The sequence below is a fragment of the Balaenoptera acutorostrata genome, chromosome 3 (genome assembly GCF_949987535.1).
Source record: "Balaenoptera acutorostrata chromosome 3, mBalAcu1.1, whole genome shotgun sequence".
In the NCBI taxonomy this organism is placed as follows: domain Eukaryota; kingdom Metazoa; phylum Chordata; class Mammalia; order Artiodactyla; family Balaenopteridae; genus Balaenoptera; species Balaenoptera acutorostrata.
Window position 1 is genome coordinate 32,287,850 of NC_080066.1, and position 19,437 is coordinate 32,307,286.

Sequence of the window (19,437 nt, forward strand, 5' to 3'; positions counted from 1 at the left end):
GATTCTTTCTTGGTTTATTATTCCTAATTCTTAAGATACCACACTGATTTCTAGGACCAAGAAAAATCTGGAGGCAAGAGATTAGAGGCACTAGGCCCTTGGCAAATTCTAATATTTTATTATTCAAGAAAAATGCAGTTTTAACTACTATTCTCACGGGAGTTTGGAATGTCAGTCCACTGGACCTCCTTGGGACTCTGTGTGGAGATGGGGGAGGAGGGTACTTCCGGGCAGTCTCTGTAGATGAATGGTCCTCAAGTAGATGGTGGTGTGATGGGAATCCCACCCCTGTGTCCTCTCGGCTCTGGTGGTGGCACTGATCTCTGCACGCCCCAGGGATGCAACTCTGCTTTTGGCTTAATAGCTTTTGGGCTGGTAGGAAAGTGTGAGGTCCTCCACTAGACCAGTGGCTCTCAACTGGGGGCGACTGTGCCCTCCAGGGGACACCGGGCATCGTCTGGAGGCGTTTTCATTGTCATGACTAAGGTGGGTAGTGGGTGCTACTGGCATTTAGTGAACGGAGGCCAGGGATACAGCTGAGCATCCTCTAATGCACAGCCTGGGCATCCCACCCCCAGGAAAGAGTTACACGGCCCGGATGTCAATAGCGAAACCCTGCCGTGTGTGGTGTTGCAGTTGTTGGAGCCGGAGGGCCCTGGACTTAACATGCCGCCTTACCAAGAGCCTTTGGTAGTGACGTTCTACATAAATACCTATTATTTCATCTCAAGTGTCACTGGAGTCAAGATTTGAGAATTGCTAGTGTCAAATAGGTAACACTTTTATGAGTTTTCCTGGTATTTCACGTGTTCAGGACCAGTGTAAACTCTATACTGCTCTTTTATTGAGGCAAACAGTTCGTGAAATCGTTTGCAGTTACAGTGTCATCTAATCCTCACCGTGTTCCTAGGTGGGGCTCTGAGCCCCAGAGAGGTTAAGAAATGCTTTAAGTCACACAGTTGGAGGTGGGAGATTTGCTTCAGGCTTAGAATAATGCATGCTGTTTAGCTTGAAATAATTTGTGAAATCTGACATCCAAATGCTTAAAAGCCAGAAAATTATTTTCCATATCGTGTATTTTTCAGAGCTAAAGACTGGGCGGGACAGTCTGTGAGAGTGTGTAGAGACCCCCGGGCTGTGTTCTCCCGGGTCCTGCTGCTGTTTTCACTGACCCACGCAGTGGAAGAGGAGGAGGCGGCCTGTGGTGGGCAGGGCCAGCTTTCTACGGTGCTGCTGGTCAACCTTGGCCGCATGGAGTTTCCCAGGTATACCGTCAGTCGGAAAACCCAAATCTTCCAGGATAGAGAGGATCTCATCAGGTAAGGGCATGTTTGCTCCCTATGAAATCTGTGTATTTTAAAATTTATGTAGAAGGCTTTGTTATTATTTTTTGCCATCCACAACAGAAACATGAGTTCATAGCCAAAATCGTTTTTAAAAAAAATTTATTTATCTTTAAATTTTTGGCTGTGTTGGGTCTTTGTTGCTGCGCGTGGGCTTTTCTCTAGTTGCGGCGAGCGGGGGCTACCGTTTGTTGCAGTGCGCGGGCTTCTCGTTGTGGTGGCTTCTCTTGTTGCAGAGCACGGGCTCTAGGCGCACGGGCTTCAGTAATTGTGGCTCGCGGGCTCTAGAGCGCAGGCTCAGTAGTTGTGGTGCACGGGCTTCGTTGCTCCGCGGCATGTGGGAATCTTCCCGGGCCAGGGCTTGAACCTGTGTCCCCTGCATTGGCAGGCAGATTCTTAAGCACTGTGCCACCAGGGAAGTCCTCACTTTTGATTCTTGACTTAAGGTTTATGACTCAAATTTAGCAGAAATTGATTCTGATATTTGATTTTAGGAAAGTTGTTTAAGTGTTGTCTAGTATGTGCTTTAAAAAATAAACTATTGAGATTATTGTATCAAAACAGGGTCAGTATAAACTGATTTTAGTCCATTTTGCCGTAGTTATCAGGAAGTTCAATATCCTATTTGTGTTCAGTTAGAATAACTGTTTTAGTCAAATCTTCTAGTAAGAATATTTCTTCTGACTGTGTTTTCTTTTGTCTCATGTCCTTTTACGTCTTCATTTTTAGTGACTTGGTGCTGTTCTCTTTGGTGAGAACTCTGAAGCCAGGTTCCAGTCTCTCTAATGAACCATGAATCTACTCTGTGCCTCAGTTTCCTCATCTGCAAAATGGGGAGATAATAGTACATTCCCACAGATCTGTCCTGATATGGGTAGCTTGCTTAGAGCCTGGCCTGTGGGGATTGCTCAGTGCGTCTTAGTGGTATAATTGTCATCATTACCGCGTATCTAAGGGAGGTTGCTTTTCAGTTCTATGGTTGACAAAACCATGGTTGACAAGTTCAAAAGTGGGGAGGCTAGGGAGAAAAAATAAACCATCACGTCTTTTTTTTAGAAAGTAGGTATCCTATAAGTGTTAAAAATAAGTCAAAGTTCTTTTGTTATGCAGAGGGCTGTAGCACGTAAATGAAATCTGGTTGAAGTGACTTCAGGAAGGGTGATTATACAACACCAGTAACGTGACACCTGGCCTGAGGAACCTTTCCCACCACCTTGGTACTTGAAATAATTGATCCTTTCTTTTCTCTTCTCATTTATTCAGTGCCCATGGGTTGAGTGTTGAGTACCTATTACGTGCCAGGTGGTGGAGTTGCAGTGTGAACAGATAGGGTCTTTGCCGCCGTGGTGTTATGTTTTACTGGGGAAGACGGGAAAGAAAACAGAATAATATGATAACTGCGGGGCAGGCTGGAGAAGTCCTGTGTAGATAGCGTGAGGCAGAGAGTGTCCCCGAAAGGTTGGGATTGAGGCTTGAGAATGAGGAGGAGCCGGTCCTGCAGGGGTCTGGGTGCCCGCGTCCAGGCTCCGTGGGCAGGAGAGAGCTTGCCGATCTCTGGCCGGAACCTCAGGGGCCCGTGTGAAGGGGAGGTTGGGCAGGACCGCAGGTCAGGGGACGCTGGGCCTCAGAGCCCTGGTGAGCCGACTGGGTCATATCCTCTGAGGATGGGGAGCTGGGGAAGGGGTTTAGGCAGGCAGGGGATCTGGTGTACGTTTTACAAAAGCGTCCCGTTGGAGTGGCGGCTGGGGGGCGGCAGGAGACTAATTGAGCCTTGGCGGTCCGGATGGAGGTCTTGGCTGGGCTGGCAGTGGCGGGCATTGTAGAGAAGTGAACGTGCGAGATGTTTTGGGGCAGAAAAGCTGAGACGTGACTCTGATTACATTGTGGTTGTGATAGTGATTAGATTTGTGGGGAGGGAAGGAGTGAGTCAGGGATGACTGGAGTTTTGGCGTGGGTGGTGGTGCCATGGGCTGAGATGGGGGACTTGGGGGGAGGGCTGGGATGCCGGGTGGGGATGCCCCCAGCCCCATGACTGAAGCTGCCCCGGGTGGTACTGGGCGTGCCGTCAGGAGCCCAGGAAGGAGCTCGGCCTGGAGAGGAATTGGAGTCACCAGCACGCGGCCGGGGATGAGGTCCCCGTGGGAGAAGAGGAGGAAGGAGCTTGGCAGCCAGCGCCGAGGGGTTGGGCAGCACGGAGGAGCTGCCGCGAGGGCGGCAGGGAACCAGGGGTGTGTGTGGTGGGCGGACCCGGAGAAGAAGGTGTGTCAGGATGGGGCTCGATTGAACGCCGGAGAAAGGGCAGTGAGGTCGAGTGGGATGGCCCATGGGGGTGGGCGGTGGACGGCAGGAGCCGCGCGCAGGGAGGGGAAGGTCGGTTCCAATGGGCTTCGGAGAAGCAGCCCCTGCTGTGGCGGCCTGCGATGGCAGGGCGGCCTAGTTCCCTGGTGTCTTAAGGGTGGGAGATTCTCGGGGGGGTGTGTGTGTGTGTGTGTGTGCACGTGCACGTGCAGATAAACCCATAGAAAGGGAGAGGCAGACGGTGGAGGAGGAGGAGGGGACCCCCTGGGACCCGGAGCACCTGCGGGAGGACCGGGGTGTGGGCAGCGCTGAGGCTGCCGCGGTGGAGACTGGGGACCCCGCGAGCAGGGCTGGGCCGAGGTGTGCGAGCACGTGCCGAAACCAGCCGGCCTGGCTCTGCGATCGTCTTCAGCACGATTCGGGGAGTTGGTGCAGGCCCAGAGGAGTGAGCGGCCAGGGCACCCCGACCAGGGTGGGGCTGTGGCCGCTGTGTGTTCTTCCCTGGGCGGGGGGCCGCTTGCCCTGGGCGAGGTCCGTGGGCCTGCAGGACGGCAGGCGCTATGGCTGGGACAGGGGCCGCGCTGAAGGTGGGGTCTTAGTGAAGGTGGGGAGTTGCTGTCAGCAGTGAAAGAGCTGGAAGGATTGGGGGCGGGGTCAGTGGAGGAGATGCTCGAAGTCAGCATCTTGAGGGTGACTCGGTCCATCGGGGACAGAAGGTCTCAGTGGCCACTAGCACGTGGGTGGCTGAGAAGAGGTTGGAGAATCGTGTTATCGGGGAGGAAGGAGGTGTAGAATTCTGAAGTCGTGGCCATCGTGGCGGGAGACCAAGGGAGACCAAGGCAGAGGGGACGGGGACAGGGGTGGGGGGCGCTGGCAGGTGCCCGCAAGGAGGAGGCGTGGGCTTCGGAGGTGGGGGCTTTCAAGGAGGGAAGGAGGATTTGGAGGCGGAGGTGGGAGGGAGGAGGATGCTTCCATCCGTCTGGGCCCTGCGTGAGGAGAGCCGTCCCTGCTTGAGGGAGGCTGCGGGGAAGCCGTGCTCTCAGCCAGGTGTAGGGAAGGCAGGAGACAGAGGGCAGAGGTCGGGGTGCAGAAGGGATGCTGTTCTTGGCAGTGCGGGGGTGGGGGGAGGGAGGGCTGGTGACCATGCAGGCGGCAATGACGGCACCGTGGGGCTGGCGCTGGGCTCGATGGGCTCGTGGAGAGGGGGCTTGGTTCAGGTGGGCGGGAGGGCACTCCTGCCGGGCGGGCCAGCCTCCGGGCACCCCTCCCTGTTTCTCTTTCCTTATCGACCTTAGAATTGTCCAGTTGCACATTATAAGAGAGTTAGATCGAAGAGTTCATGAGCAAATTTTTATATTTAGAGGCCATTTCTTTTACTCTTTTTTAAAAAAAAATTATTTTATTCAAGTATAGTTGATTTACAATGTTAATTTTTGCTGTACAGCCAAGTGATTCAGTTCTACATATATGTTTTACTCTTATGTGATAGTATTTGCACATATTGCTCGTGCATGCTTTTCTTTTAAGGGTGAGTCCAGAACACAATGACTGTGCCCTCGAAGTGTTAGAGAACTGATTGGGCGAATGTCTCAGGTGCACTGAGAAGTTGTCTTTCTTCACTTCAGTGTGTTCATAACACTTCAGCATTGCCGTCTCCCAAAGCCTGTCCCTGGAGTTATTTTTGAAAATCCCAAATAGTTCTCTTAGCTCGGGCAGCATCCTTCTGGCTACCTCTGGCTCAGTGATTAAATGACCAAATCTACGCTTGTGTGTAATTCTGAAGTCAGTTACCTGTTTACAAGGTTGCCGGATTGTTGAGTGAATGAATGAATGGATGAGCACCAAAAGTCAGAAAGGAAGCGCGGATCAGTATTATTACATGCATATAATGGGATGTGTTATATAACAGTGCAGTGTGAATGTTTTCATCTTTCTGGTTGGGTAGTCTGTCTGAGGAGTTCTTCTAGGCCACTCCCGTGGGGTAATACGTCAAATTATTACTGAGGTAAAATATGACGCTCGTATTTTCAAAAGCAGAGTTAGATGTGGCGGGCAGGATGTGGAATTTTGTGTATCAGTGATCATTCACCCCTGAAGCTTGGATGGCCTGGTCCCCCCCCTGCAGGTACGCAGCGGCCGCGCACATGCTGAACGACATCTCCACTGCGATGGCCAGCGGGGCCTGGGAGGAAGCCAGGGAGCTCGCTCGGTGTGCAAAGCAGGATTGGGACGGACTGAAAGACCACCCGTCCCTGAGGTGAGGTGGCTCTCGGGTCCCTGTCAAAGTTTACTGACTAGCCGAGTTGTTCTAACTGCTTAAGGTCTTTCTTTTCATGAAGAGCACACTCCTTTCGTTCTGTGGTGAAACCAACATGTGCAGGTGAATTTCCTCCTTGCTTTGCGTGGAGTCAAAGTGCTGGGTGAATAGAAGGGCACGTCTGGGGGTTTGGAGTGAATTTATACACTTGGTCCCTGTGTGGCAGACAGCAGCTTGCCGCCTTTGGGTAGGCTGGCCTCTCTGGGGGTCGGTCAGCTGAATTTTACCGTGGGGGAAGCCCAGCCGCAGGACAGAAGCTGTGGGAACTGTGCCAGGTGTCTTCTTTCTGCTGGAAATTCCAGCAGCTGTAAAATTCTGAAAAAGAAAATGAACATTTACCTCGAAAGTTCAAGTACACAGCACGTGATCCTTCATTTTGTTTGGTTTAATAAATGTTAAACATATTCCGTATGGTTAAGAGATTTTTTTCCTTTCTTTGTTACATAGTGATGAGAAAAATTAGTATTATTAAATATCTTTTTCAAAAAAAATTTGGAACTGAAGTCCGTGCAGAAATAATATGGACTTAAAAACCATAGCCAGGAAAATGGCGTTTACTGTTAAGAAAAAATATCTGAATATTTTGTCCGTATTTTGTTTGGGAGTAACTCAGACAAAATTGAGCCATTTACTTAAAGGCCTTTCTAGAAAGGAGACGACCAGTCGACTTCTTACCCTGTGATGTGCACGTACATTGGAGGATTTTCTTAAGATAATTCAGGAAAATTTGTTAATATTTCTCAGACCAAGCAGAAGAAAAATGTTTAAAACAAGTTAATAGGTGATTTTCTTTGTTTAAAAAAAAGAAAAGACCTCGTGGCCAGGAAGTTGGGTTCCTGTAGGACAGAGGCTGGTAGCCTCTTCCGTGGAGGGCCAGCTGGGCAGTGGTCAGGCTGTGCCAGCCACATGCTCACTGGCCTCTGCTGTCCTGCCGTGAACGCGCCCGGCCCCCGCCCCCGGAGCGAGCGGGCGGGGCTGTCCCAGTGCAGGTGTGTTTGCCCACACCGAAATGTGAGTTTCATGTAATTTTCACAGGCCACAGACTATTTTTCTCCTTTTGAATTATTTTAACCATTTAGAAACGTGGAAGTCACGCTGGGTTTGTATAAAATCAGTTGGGGCCCTGTGTCTGGCCCGAGGGCGGGCGTTTGCTGACCTCCAGCTCTCATTTCTCACCGCTGTCTGGGGGACCTTGGAAGGGTGGCTGTGAGAGCGTAGATTTGTGGTGTAGAAAACTGCACACGACAGGCAGTGTTCAGAATATATCTTCTTAAAAGGTAGGAATTCAGTCTGCTTTGTCACTTCTTGTGATTGTCTTACAATACATAAACCAAAGCACTAAACTGCTGGTGTACGTCTTCGTCCTAGATACCACGAGAAATTACCACTCTTTCTCCGGTGTTTTACCGTTGGTTGGGTTTATACAAGGATTTTGTCCCGAACTGTTGAAATACTGCAGAGACTTCACATGTACAAGGTGAGTGCACAAGCCCCTTCACCCGGCTCTTACTGAGGGGGACCTGCCTGGCTCTTGACTTCTCCCAAGTGATTGGTCAGCCCCCGGCGATGCGACGAGGGCCTGCTTCCCGTGGGCACCTGCCATCTCCTGGTTAGTAGGAAGATGGCCAAGGGCGACCTGCTTTTCCGCCAGCTGTGAGCTGACGCCTGTGCACCAGGATGGCCAGGTGACGGTCAGCGCCCCGCAGGGAGCCGCCGGTGGTCTCTGCAGCCAGAGCTTAGCCGCCGTCAGAACCCCCTGTGTGACAGGGAGGGTCTCCCCAAACCCCTGAGGCAGAAACCTCACCTCTGCTTGTGTTTCCCTGACAGCAGTAGTGCACGGTCTGGAAATAATTTATAATCACGAATGAAAAGTTCGGTCCTATCCCTCCTTGTATTAAACATTGTGAGATTGCTGGAGTTAGCTTCTGTTGTGTTGACACTTGTGTAATTGAAACATGGTGTTTTACAAAGAAAATGTGCTAGGGCTGGGCCAGTGGGTCCCCCAAGAGGGGTCTGTGGCCCCCCCCCCCCCCAGAGGCCCTGTGGGGTTGGCTTCGGGGAATCTGCGAGTGTGTCTATGGGGTTTGTGCCTTTTTCTCAGGAGATGCGTTAGATCCTTCAAAGAGATCCGGGAACCACCAAAGATGAACATGAAGCGTGACCAGTAAACCTAGACCAGAAAGTCCCCCTGTTGAGGTGGGGTGTTTGGGTGAAGACCCCCTCATTCCTGTCCTGCCCCCTGCCCCTCACAACCTCGGCCCTGTGACCGGCTGGGTTCCCAGAAGCACATGGGCCTGCAGCCCAGCCACTGCTCCTGCCCAGAGCCTGACCGTGTCCAGCCTGCACTGCCGACCTGGTTTGCAGAGAGTGCCGTGGGGAATCACAGAGCTGCACAAGGTGGCGGGGGGCCTGCTGAGAAGTAGGGGGCGCCTCCGGAGCTCAGGCCACTCCCGAGGGACGTCCCAGGGCCCCTCTTGGCAGTCCGGGTCCTGAGCCTTACTTTAGAATGGAGAGGGATGCTGTATAGATATACTTTGCCAGTTTTCCTGACTACTCAGTATAATGGCAGACTCTTGGTGTGTAGGTGTCTAATGCGCATCCCTTGTTGTTGCCACAGGAAGCCGTCAAGGAGCTTGAAAACCTTTTGTCCCAGAAAGTGTACTGTCCTGACAGCAGAGGCCGGTGGTGGGACCGGCTGGCTCTCAACTTGCACCAGCACCTGAAGCGCCTGGAGCCGGTACTCAGCCGCGGGAGCTGCCCAGCCTTTGTTCAGTTTGGCATACGTTTAAAAATATAGCAAACTGTTAATACCTTAAAAATCTAAATGTAATTAGAATGTTGATTTCTTTTTTTTTAACTTTTATTTTATATTGGACTATGGTTGATTGAGAACATTGGTTTCTTTTTTTTTTAATTAATTAATTTTTAAATTTTTGGCTGTGTTGGGTCTTCGTTGCTATGTGCGGGCTTTCTCTAGTTACGGCGAGTGGGGGCTACTCTTCGTTGCGGCACGCAGGCTTCTCATTGCGGTGGCTTCTCTTGTTGCGGAGCACGGGCTCTAGGTGTGCAGGCTCAGTAGCTGTGGCTCGTGAGCTCTAGAGCACAGGCTCAGTAGTTGTGGCTCACGGGCTCAGTTGCTCCGCGGCATGTGGGATCTTCCCGGACCAGGGCTTGAACCTGTGTCCCCTGCATTGGCAGGCGGATTGTTTTTCTTTTTAGACGAGAGTGAGTTTATTGAGAACAAAGAGCAGAGTTAGTGAGGGCGCTGCCAACACAGCTGGCCGACCTCCTGATAGACCAGGGAGAGCCGACCGGCAGGCGGATTCTTAACCACTGTGCCACCAGGGAAGCCCCTGGTTTCTTTTTTTTTAAATTTTTATTTTATATTGGACTATGGTTGATTTAGAACGTTGATTTCTTAAACATCCTTCTTTGTCCGTGTTCTTCCAACCCCAGAAGAAGTAGTAGGGGCGCGAACATGGGGGCGACAGTGGGGTTGGCGGGTGTGTCGGCAGCGGGATCGTGTCGGGATTCAGGGATGAAGTTCTAGGGGTGGAGGGAGCCGGAGGGTTAGATGTGTCCACCTTCACACAGTTTTGGAAATGGTGGTTTTGGAAATGGTGGTTGTATTGACTCGTTGCCCGGGGCCTCCTGGTAGAAAGATGGATGGAAGGCATTCCTCCCGCCGTGAGACGTGGTGTCTGACTCAGCAGGGCGGATGCCTTCCCTTCCAGGCGCTGCCTTCTCTGTGGCGGGGACCTTGTGAGTCTGAGGACACCATTGGCTGCCAGCTGCTGCAGCCAGCAGGGTGGGGCCTCCCGAGGTGGCGACAGTGGCCCTCTGTGTGGCCGGCCTCCTGTGGTCCCCATCCCTGCCAACCTCGTGTTTGCATTGAGCAGAGGGCACTACGACTCTGGGAGCTTTTGTTTTTCCAGGGGCAGGTCAAGTGAATCAGGATGATGGAGGGCTGGAAAATTTGACCACAGGGGTGGACGATGACATACTATTTTTACTGCCTTAACCTGAAAAGGTGCCTTGTCACCTCAGGTGCTTCCAGCTGGGAGAGCTGTTTCCTCTCCCGGAGGCGGGTGTGGTGCTCCCTGCCCGGTGCTGATTCGGGCTGACAGGGCAGGAGAGGCCTCTGGTGGCCCCTCACCCAGCGGGGACAGAGGGTGTGTGCACGCTGCCTGTCTCTTTCATTGAAATAAAGGTTCCAAAGAGTTGATAGACATTCCTCTTGCTCGGATCTGCTGATAGGAGCGTTCACTCATACTCCGAGGTTATCTTTGAGACAGATGGAAAACCCTGGTTCCTTTTCGCCTTTTCCCAAGGATCTTCCCGGCCATGCTCATAACCCCTGTTATTTTGTCACCGTTCCTTCCTTCTCTACATCAGTCTCCAGGGAGGGCACCTGCCAGCCCAGCAGAGGCTCATGCCTGCAGGTGCCCAGCAGCCGGCCAGGCCAGGCTGAGCCCGAGGCCGCCCCTCCCTGCGGCCAGCCCGGCTCCCACGGGGCTACAGAGCCGGCCCAGGGCCTCATTCTCTGCTTGATTCCTCTGGACCACCCCACTCTGATGGCCTGATCTTCACTGATTTTCAGGGCTTTTGTTTTACTTTTTATTCTTTTATTGTAATAAATACATACGACAAAGAAAACTTGCAGTTTAACCATCTCTAGGTATACAGTTCAGTGGCGTTAATCATACAGCTGATTCTTGAACAACTCGGGGATCGGGGCGCCGACCCCCCCTGCCCCTGCACAGTCAGAAATCCACGGATAACTTTGTAGTTGGCCCTCCATTTCTGAGGTCCTGTGTCTGCAGATCCAACCCACTGTGGACCATGCAGTGCTGTAGTCTTTACTGGAAGAAATCTGTGCGTGTGTGGACCCGAGCAGTTCAGAACCGTGTTGTTCAAACATCAGCACTGTCTGTTCCCCAAATTTTTCATCCTCCAAACAGAAACTCTGCTCCTTTGAAACAGTTACTCCTGTTCCCTCCTGCCCTGGTTCCTGGTTCCCGGTTCCCTGTTCCCTGTTCCCTCTAATCTGCTTCTGTCTCTAGGAATCTGCCTGTTCTGGGTATTTCCATGAAATACCCAGAAGTGGAATCATGTAATCTTTGTCCTTTTGTGCCTGGCTTATTCCCCTCAGCATAACGTCCTCAAGGTTCATCCATGTTGTAGCAGGTGTCAATGTCCTTCCCTTTCAAGGCTGAATAATACTCCATTGTGTAAACGGACCACGTTGTGTTGATCCATCCATCTGTAGATGGACACTTGGGTGGTTCCCACTTTTTGGCTGTTGTGAATAGCACTACTGTGTACAAATACCTGTTTGAAACTCTGCTTTCAGTTGTGGTGGGCGTGTACCTGGATGTGAGGTTGCTGGGTCACGTGGTAATTCTGTGTATGACTTTGTGAGGAACTGCCAAACTGTTTTTCACAGTATTTGGATCATTTTTCCATTGTTGCCAGCAAAGCACGAGGGCTCCAATTTCTCCCACATCCCCGCCAACACTTTTTATTGTCCATTTTTCTGAGTACAGTCATCCTAGTGGGTGTGAAGTGGTATCCCATGTAGTTTTCAGTATTTTTGTTTATTTGTCCAGCCCTGAATAACCTTAGAAAATGCGTAACTCCTTCAAACCTAAGATTCTTCTCCCTATAAATGAGGCTCCCTGGGACCGGGAGGTGGTCAGACGGCCAGGCTCCTGCCCTAGAGGTGCCTGCTCTGCATTTCGAGCCCCTGGGTGGTGCCCCGAGTGCGCCCCGGACCAGGTCCCTCTCCCCAGCCGACTCCGTCTCCTGAGCGTGTGGCAGCTGACATGGGCTGTGTCCACATGTGTGACCAGGACATAGTGTCGGGAGCACGGCTGCTCGTGCCCCAGACATTTGCATCGGGGTCTGTGCTTCTTCTGTGCTCGGCATGGGACCTAAGGGAATGTCCTTGTCTCTGGAAGGGCTGCTTTGCCCACCACTAGTTAGCAAAATGAATGATTAATTAACAGTGGGGTTTCCCGTCACATGAAACGAGGGGATGCTGCATGGGGACTTCAGGACCCTGACAGGCACTGTGCTCTTTTCTAGGCCATCAAGTGCATCACAGCAGGGCTGGCGGATCCGGACGTGCGGACAGGCCACCGCCTCTCGCTGTATCAGAGGGCCGTGCGCCTGCGGGCCTCTCCCAGCTGCCAGAAGTATGCGCACCTCTTCCGTCAGCTCCCAGAAATCACCGTGGATGACGTCAAACATGTAAGTAAATATTCTTGGGGCACTTGGGATGTATTTTTGTTTTTTTTCCTGAACGCAGCCTTAGAGAGGTTTTCAGCGCGCATTTCTTGTCGACTCCAAAGACCCTCTGGCTTGCTGTGGGCAGCGACCTGGCCTCTCCCCTGTCCTCACCTGGGCGTTGGGAGGCTGGGCCAGCAGGGGCTGTGACTCTGTAAACTCCTGAGTCAGCAGCTCACAGCCTTTCCAGGTCCCCCTGCCTGGTCAGGGCCCCAGAGAGCAGGGGGCCGGGTGGTGAGCTGCGTCCCCAGGTGCGGGTCACATGGCCTGGCACTGCGCTGAAGATGGGTGGCCTTTCGGGGGTGGAGGACAGTGTGTCCTTGGGGTAGCAGAGCCGGGTGTGCAGGGCTGGAGCAGGAGGAAAGCTAATGGCTGTCCTCCCCTCGCCCCCCCCTGCAGGTGACCGTCACGGGCCGGCTCTGCCCGCAGCATGGGCCGGGCAAGTCTGTCTTTGTGCTGGAGGCCGGGGGGACCGCCCCTGCCACTGTCCTGTGCTCCGTGGAGGAGCTGGCGCTGGCCCATTACAGACGCTGTGGCTTCGACCAGGGTAACACCGGGGCCGTGTGGCCACAGTGGGTGGTGTCCCGCCCCACAGCCAGTGTCCGCACCTCCCACCTGTGAGGGCAGCGCCTTCTGGGGGGACGCGAGGAGCAAGGGAGGCTGGGTTGCCCTCAGAGAGCTCCTGTCAGGCAGGGGGACAGGACGGGGCAGAGGACCACGAGATGCTGCTGACAGCCAGCCGGTCAGAGGAGGGGAGCCGGGGCCAGGCTGCTTCCAAGAGGGACCGGCAGTCTAGGGGGGTGGGTGTCGTTAAGGGGATGGAGGGCCGAGCCCTGACAGGACGTCATGCCTGGGACCAGAGACATGGTTGGAAGAGTTGTGGGTCAAATTCCTTGTAAAATGAGCTCTCGAGCCCATGCGAGGGAGGAGAGCAAATGTCAGTAAGAACTGGAGGTTTTCCCATCTTCCTTCCCAAGAAGCATGCGTGATCACCTGCCCCTCCAGCCGCGCCCGCTCTGCTGCGTCTCCTGGGAGCTGAGGCCTCACAGTGAAATGACGGACGTGACCTTGCGAGAGAGAAACACCGCTAGTTCCCGCTGAACCGGGCTGCTCTGTGTGTGTGTGTGTGTGTGTGTGTGTGTGTGTGTGTGGTTGTGTGGGTGTGCACGGGCATGTGCGGCTGCAGGGCAGGTGGTCTGCGGTCCCTCAGGGGTGAGTGGGACTTTGCTCTTTGAGCCGCTGATGAGATGCTCTCTGTGTCTCAGGCCAGATGTGCAGAGGGACCAGGACCAGGTGCCCCTGGTTCTCTTCTTTCTGGGCTGCTTGGCATCCTCTTTGTTCAGACTTTGTAGGTTTCACTCGGAATCCGTTTTCTGAACCGTGTAGAGCCCAAGTGGGAATTAATTCTGCCTGGTTCCAGAAACTGGGAGCCGAGGACTCCCTTTGGCCATCGAGGGGAGGGGAGGAGGGCTGGGGAGGGCACCCGGCGTCTCTGCTGCTCGGGGGTGAAGGCGCCAGAGAGAGAGATCCCGCGGCTGGCAGGTGCACTGGAACCTCAGGGAGGTGATAAGCGTCCCTGGCCGGGGAGGGGATGCAGCAGGCCAGCCAGGACGGGCCCGGACCTGGATCCTGTCCCTCGCTTCCTCCCAAGCCTGTGTCTCCTTTGTCCCTTCTGAGTGCTGGGAGCAGCCCCCGGCCCCTGGGCCATCCTGGGGACGTCCCCGGCATGCGGGTCTCAGCCAGGAGACGCCGAGGGCAAGGGGTCCATGTTCGGGCGTTGGGCCTGGCCATTTGAGGAACACCTGAGTAAGACGTGTGGTGACTCGTGTGCGACGGCCTGTGTGCTGTCAGCAGCCCAGGCACCGGTGTCCAGACACAGTGGAGGGGCCGCGCCCGTCTGCCCACGCGTGCGGGGCCTGTGCTGGGTCCTGAGGGTTGTCACCGCGGGCCTGCTCACCTGAGAGCAGCACAGAGCTGTGTTAAGATCGTCTGCTTGTCCCTGCCGTCCACTGGAGGTGGCTCGGCTTGTCTGTGTCCCTGTCAGCCCTCTTCCCTTCTTCCATTCTTCCTTCGATTTTGGCCTCGGAGAAGGAACTGCAAATTCAGTGCTTTGTCTAAGGCCAGACTGAAGAAAAGACTGTGAGAATTTGCCTTATAATTGGTAAAAGGAACTGGTCAGTCTCTGTCCTTAGTGAATGTACTGAATAGAAAAGTAACATAAAAACCGTGAGGGAACCGCAGAGGAAGCTGCAGCTGCCCGTCAGGGCAGTGACGACGGCTGGGCAGTTACCTTGGAGGGACTGGGGCGGGGGGGGGGGGCTTTAGCCTTTTTTAAAAAATAACTTGTTATTAATGTCATGGAAGCTGCGGAACATGCCTTTATGTTTATGGGAAAGCAGAGAGGTGTGCGGAGCTCCCCGCGCCCCCTGCTTCACCCAGCCCTCCTCCATCCGCCGTCCCCCCTAATGTTGGAAGCAGACCCCAGACCTTGGCTCCTGTGGTCACTCCCAGGGGGCCCACGGGTTCGGTCCGCATGTCCAGGCCAGACCCCCCCCCGTCTGTGCTGAAGGGTCACTAGGTTGAAGAACACTCAGGTATCTTCACGTATGTGAAAATCAGGACATCATTTCACTGGCGTGTGATGGGATCGTTCAGATGAGTGAGGACACAAAACGACCCCGCAGGAGGGGACCTCGTGACACACGGGCCTCTCTCTGCTGCGTGTCCCAGGTGATGGTTAAGATGAACCTGTGTGACGTCTGTATCACTTACCGGGAAGGTGATGCTGCTGAGGGCGAAGTGCACACGCCAGTGAGGACAGAGATGCGGGAGGCCCGGAGGGTCAGGAATAAAAGAACAGGACGCAGGATCGGTGCCCACGGCGGTGGCGGGAGCCCTGTGACCCGGCGTCAGGGGAGGAGCAGCAGGCCCTGGGCAGGCGGCTGCCGGCTGTGAGCCACACGCAGCGAACGCTTTCAGTTTAGCCGTGAGCTTGAAAGACAGACGGACAGTTCCGATTCTGGAATATCAATTTTTTTATAAAATATTTTTTTCCTTTATTAAAATTGATGCAGTGAACCTGAGCAGAACCCTGCTGTGGGCCTTTCCTGTGGAGAAGGTTTGGCGTGAGGGCGACCTCAGACCCTCTGGGGAAGTTTCTTTCAGAGTTCCTCAGAAGGATCTCCCCAAATGAGTGGACTTAACAGCACCAGCACACGCCGACGGCTCAGGGTTCAGGGATGCTGCTGTCCAGGGCGGAGGGCCAGGCTTGCCTCCCTCTGGCCCGGCAGGCGTGCAGGGCTCCAGCTGGCGGCCCGAGCAGATAGCGGAGGACGGCCTGCAGGGCAGGGGCCAGCTGAGGGGGCGCACAGCGCAGCCTGGACGGGGAGGAGGGCCAGGGCTGCCTCCAGTGGGCCTTGATAGGGACCTGTGCTGCCTCTGACCTCGTGTGCGATGCCTGGGGCCCACTGGCCGGAGAGATGCTGCAGCCTGTTCAGGGGGCGCAGGCGTCAGGTGCGCCGAGGGGCCGGGTGGGGCTCGGCTCGCTCCGGGAGGCCCCAGCCCTGCGGAGCCTGCTCTGCCGTTCACATAGCCTGGGGCTGGGCCTGGGCCTGGCCTCTCTGAGGTCACCGCCCCATCGTGTGGTCTGGATGTGGGGTGAAGGGGGCGTCTGGACTAGGTGGTCTCTGACGCGGAAGATTTCTGTAAAACCCCGAGTCTTAGAAACCCCGGGCACGGTGTCCAGGCCGAGGCAGAGGAGTACTGGGTGGAGGAGGCGAATGGGGTCAGAGGGCACAGGCTCCCAGGGCGCTCAGACTCCTTCCCAGAGGGCTTTTCCAAGTGAGGCCGAGGGACCCTCTGCCCCAGAGCCCCTCAGGGGATGCCCCCGTCTCCGAACCCACCGAATGGAACCCCCAGAGCCCGAGGAGGGAATCTGCTTTTATTTATTTTTGAACGTGTTCCTTAGGTTTTTCCACTCTAGCGCCAAAACGTGCATTTGAATTTTCTCATGATTACTAAGATTTTTTGCCTTTAAACAAGGCTTCTGTATATAAGCAATATAATGTAAAAAAATGACCTAGGAATGGAACAAAAACAGCATTTGCATTTGAATGTAAAATATTTGCTATTTTCTTCAAATTGAGTAGGCAGTAGGATATGGTGGTGGTTTTTAAAAAACAGAAGAAATGGATTTTTCTTGTGTGTGTGTGACTTTGTCTCAGGGATCCATGGGGAAGGGTCCACCTTCAGCACGCTGTACGGCCTCCTCCTATGGGATGTCATCTTCATGGACGGGATACCAGACGCCTTCAGAAACGCCTACCAGGTAATCACGGCACGTTTTCAGGCAGCAGAGACTCCTGCACGTGCGTGAGTCACTCCCGCCCGGGTGCCCCGCCTCTGCAGCCATCAGAAACCTGCCCCTCTTTTGGATGGTGCTAATTCCACCATAAGAATAGCTTTTAATTTTAAAATGTGATTCATACAATTTAAAATGTAAGTATGTTAAGTTTTAAACTTTAAGCCTACTTTACTGGAATCATTCCGTTTGAAACTTCTAGTGTAAGTTTCTTCAGCTTCACCCTGGTGGGCCCAGGTGCTCTCACATGCTTTGTCACATGTGCCTGCTAAGAGTTCCACCAGTTTAACCTAAAAGCTCCTTTTGCAAATTATCACTCTAAAAAACCCAGTGTAATAAGTTGCTTTTATATCAGATTACTTAGGTAATTTTTACATATCTTTTGAGAAAAAGAACGTGTCAACTTCATCAGATTGGCCAGTTTCCAAATTTGATCTTGACTCTTCTCATGACTTCGGCCTCCCCAGGCACAGCGTGAGCTTACTTTCCCTGCACACAGGCGGCCCCGCTGGACCTCTGCACGGACAGCTTCTTCGCCAGCAGAGCACTGGCCATCGAGGCCCGGCTGCAGCAGATTCACGGTGCCCCTGCGGAGAGCCTGCGGGCCTGGGTGGCAGCCGCGTGGCAGGCCCAGGAAGGCAGGGTGGCCTCCCTTGTCAGCTGGGATCGCTTCGCTTCTCTTCAGCAAGCCCAGGTGACGGTCTGCAGGCAGGATTCCTTGATGCGGGGTGTCCTTTTGGCAACTGTAACAAAACACACACACGTATGCCTACATGCATGTGTATGTGTGTGGGTATATATGCACGCACACACGTACGTGTGTGTGTGTGTATGTGTGGTACCCCAGCCCACAGGCCTGTGTTACTGAAGGAACAATCACAAGCATGAACAAGCCTCAGTTACGCCTTCTGCCCATTTGGTTGGCAGCTTCCCTTGGCCTGGCCTGTGGCCCCTGGAGGGCCGACACCGTCCCTGTCCTGTGACTGCGGGCCTCTGAGGGTCATCACTGTCACATTCCTGAGTGCTTACCCCAAATTCCCTCTTCCTTAGCTGCTCCCCGGATGTTCCCGACCGGGCAGAAGCTTGGTAACTGACCCAAGGAGAAGTGGTCCCCAGAGCTTGCTGGGGGCATTCTAGCCCCTGGCTCTGGAGCCCCAGCACAAGCAGCAGAAGGGCACTTGGTGTTCCTGGACGCATCTCTGCTGAATGACACATGGAGTCCCCGCCCCACCTCACAGTCACTGGGGGGGCTTCAGGGTCTCTGTCCTGGGGGAGGGCTGACTGTCCCTGTGTTTCGTGTCCAGGATCTTGTGTCCTGCCTGGGGGGCCCCATCCTCAGTGGTGTGTGCCGGCGCCTGGCCGTGGACTTCCGACACTGCCGAGGGGGCCTCCCTGACCTGGTGGTGTGGAGCTCCCAAAGTCACCACGTTAAGGTCAGTTGAGCCAGAATGGAAAGTCATGTTGGTAACTTTATGATCAACTTAATCAAAGGCCACAATCTAGGCATTTCTAGCATGGTGGTTGATAAGGCCGAATCCCTTGAGAGCTGCTGGACTGAGGGCTGGGGTTGTTCGGTGGCTGTTGGCAGAGGTGCCCTTGGTGCTGGCATGTGGGCCTCTCTGCAGGCAGCTCCCCCGATGGCAGCGTATTTCATCCGAGCAGGTGAGTGAGAAGGGCCAGGGTGTGAGCAAGACAGAAGTCAGTCTCTTAGCAGCTGATCTTGGCAGTGAAGTTCCATTGCTTTTGCTGTGTCCACTGTTAGCAGCAAGTCCACACTCAAGGGTGGAGGTTTTGCAGGTGTGAGCGCCAGGAGGCCAGGATGGTTGGGAGCTGTTTTCTAAGCTCCAGGAGGGAGCACTTCCTCACGTGTTGTAGGCTGGATGCCTCCCTTGCCTCATCCTGCTGCCCATCACAGGCTGGTGTCTTCCTTATTATTGAGTTTTGAGATGAAAAAAAAACTCTGGTACAAATCCTTTTTGACAAAGTCACAACCTAACCTGTTCTTTAATGAATCATGCTTCCAGTGTCATATGATGTCTCTGACTGTAATTGTGGATTTGGGTCTTTCTCCCTTGCAGTTATATCAATGTTTGCTTCATATATTATTCGATGTATAAACTTAGGATTGTCATGTCTTCTTGATGAATTGAACTCTTGATCATTATGAAATGACCTTCCTTTATTCCTGGGTTCTTTGCTCTGAAGTTGAACTGATATATAGCCACTCCAGCTTTCTTTCGGTTAGTGTTAATGTGATACTTCTTCTATTCTCTTACATTTAACATATTTTTTCTTTATATTTGAGTTTCTTATATATTCTTGTAGGCAGCATTTATCTGGTCTTACTTTTTCATCTAATTTGACAACCTCTGCCTTTTAATTGGGTATTTGGAACATTTACATTGAATGTTATTCATGTTTGGCTTTAAACCTGTCATCTATTTTTGTTTTTTTGTTTTTTTAAAAAATATTTTATTTATTTATTTATTTATTTATTTATGGCTGTGTTGGGTCTTCGTTTCTGTGCGAGGGCTTTCTCTAGTTGCGGCAAGCGGGGTCCACTCCTCATCGCGGTGCGCGGGCCTCTCACTATCGCGGCCTCTCTTGTTGCAGAGCACAGGCTCCAGACGCGCAGGCTCAGTAGTTGTAGCTCACGGGCCCAGTCGCTCCGCGGCATGTGGGATCTTCCCAGACCAGGGCTCGAACCCATGTCCCCTGCATTGGCAGGCAGACTCTCAACCACTGCGCCACCAGGGAAGCCCCTGTTTTTTTTTAAAAGGACGCACTTATAAACTTACTTATTTTTGGCTGCATTGGGTCTTCGTTGCTGC

General features: G+C 53.3%; 1 protein-coding gene across 4 annotated transcripts in view; it reads left to right on the forward strand.

Annotated features, from left to right (window-relative positions):
* Positions 1-19,437, forward strand: part of FAN1 (FANCD2 and FANCI associated nuclease 1) — a 29,955-nt gene that overhangs the window by 8,677 nt on the left and 1,841 nt on the right. For 2 of the 4 annotated variants that reach the window (XM_007167504.2, XM_057543864.1), the window contains exons 5-13: positions 1,086-1,319; positions 5,767-5,898; positions 7,327-7,435; positions 8,576-8,695; positions 12,046-12,210; positions 12,646-12,793; positions 16,470-16,573; positions 17,106-17,300; positions 17,911-18,039. In XM_007167504.2, the coding sequence (XP_007167566.2) occupies positions 1,086-1,319; positions 5,767-5,898; positions 7,327-7,435; positions 8,576-8,695; positions 12,046-12,210; positions 12,646-12,793; positions 16,470-16,573; positions 17,106-17,300; positions 17,911-18,039 (1,336 nt within the window). Of the gene's footprint in view, positions 1-1,085; positions 1,320-5,766; positions 5,899-7,326; positions 7,436-8,059; positions 8,155-8,575; positions 8,696-12,045; positions 12,211-12,645; positions 12,794-16,469; positions 16,574-17,105; positions 17,301-17,910; positions 18,040-19,437 lie in introns of those variants that run through there. The other 2 variants (XM_057543865.1, XR_009007672.1) reach the window with 2 other exon arrangements.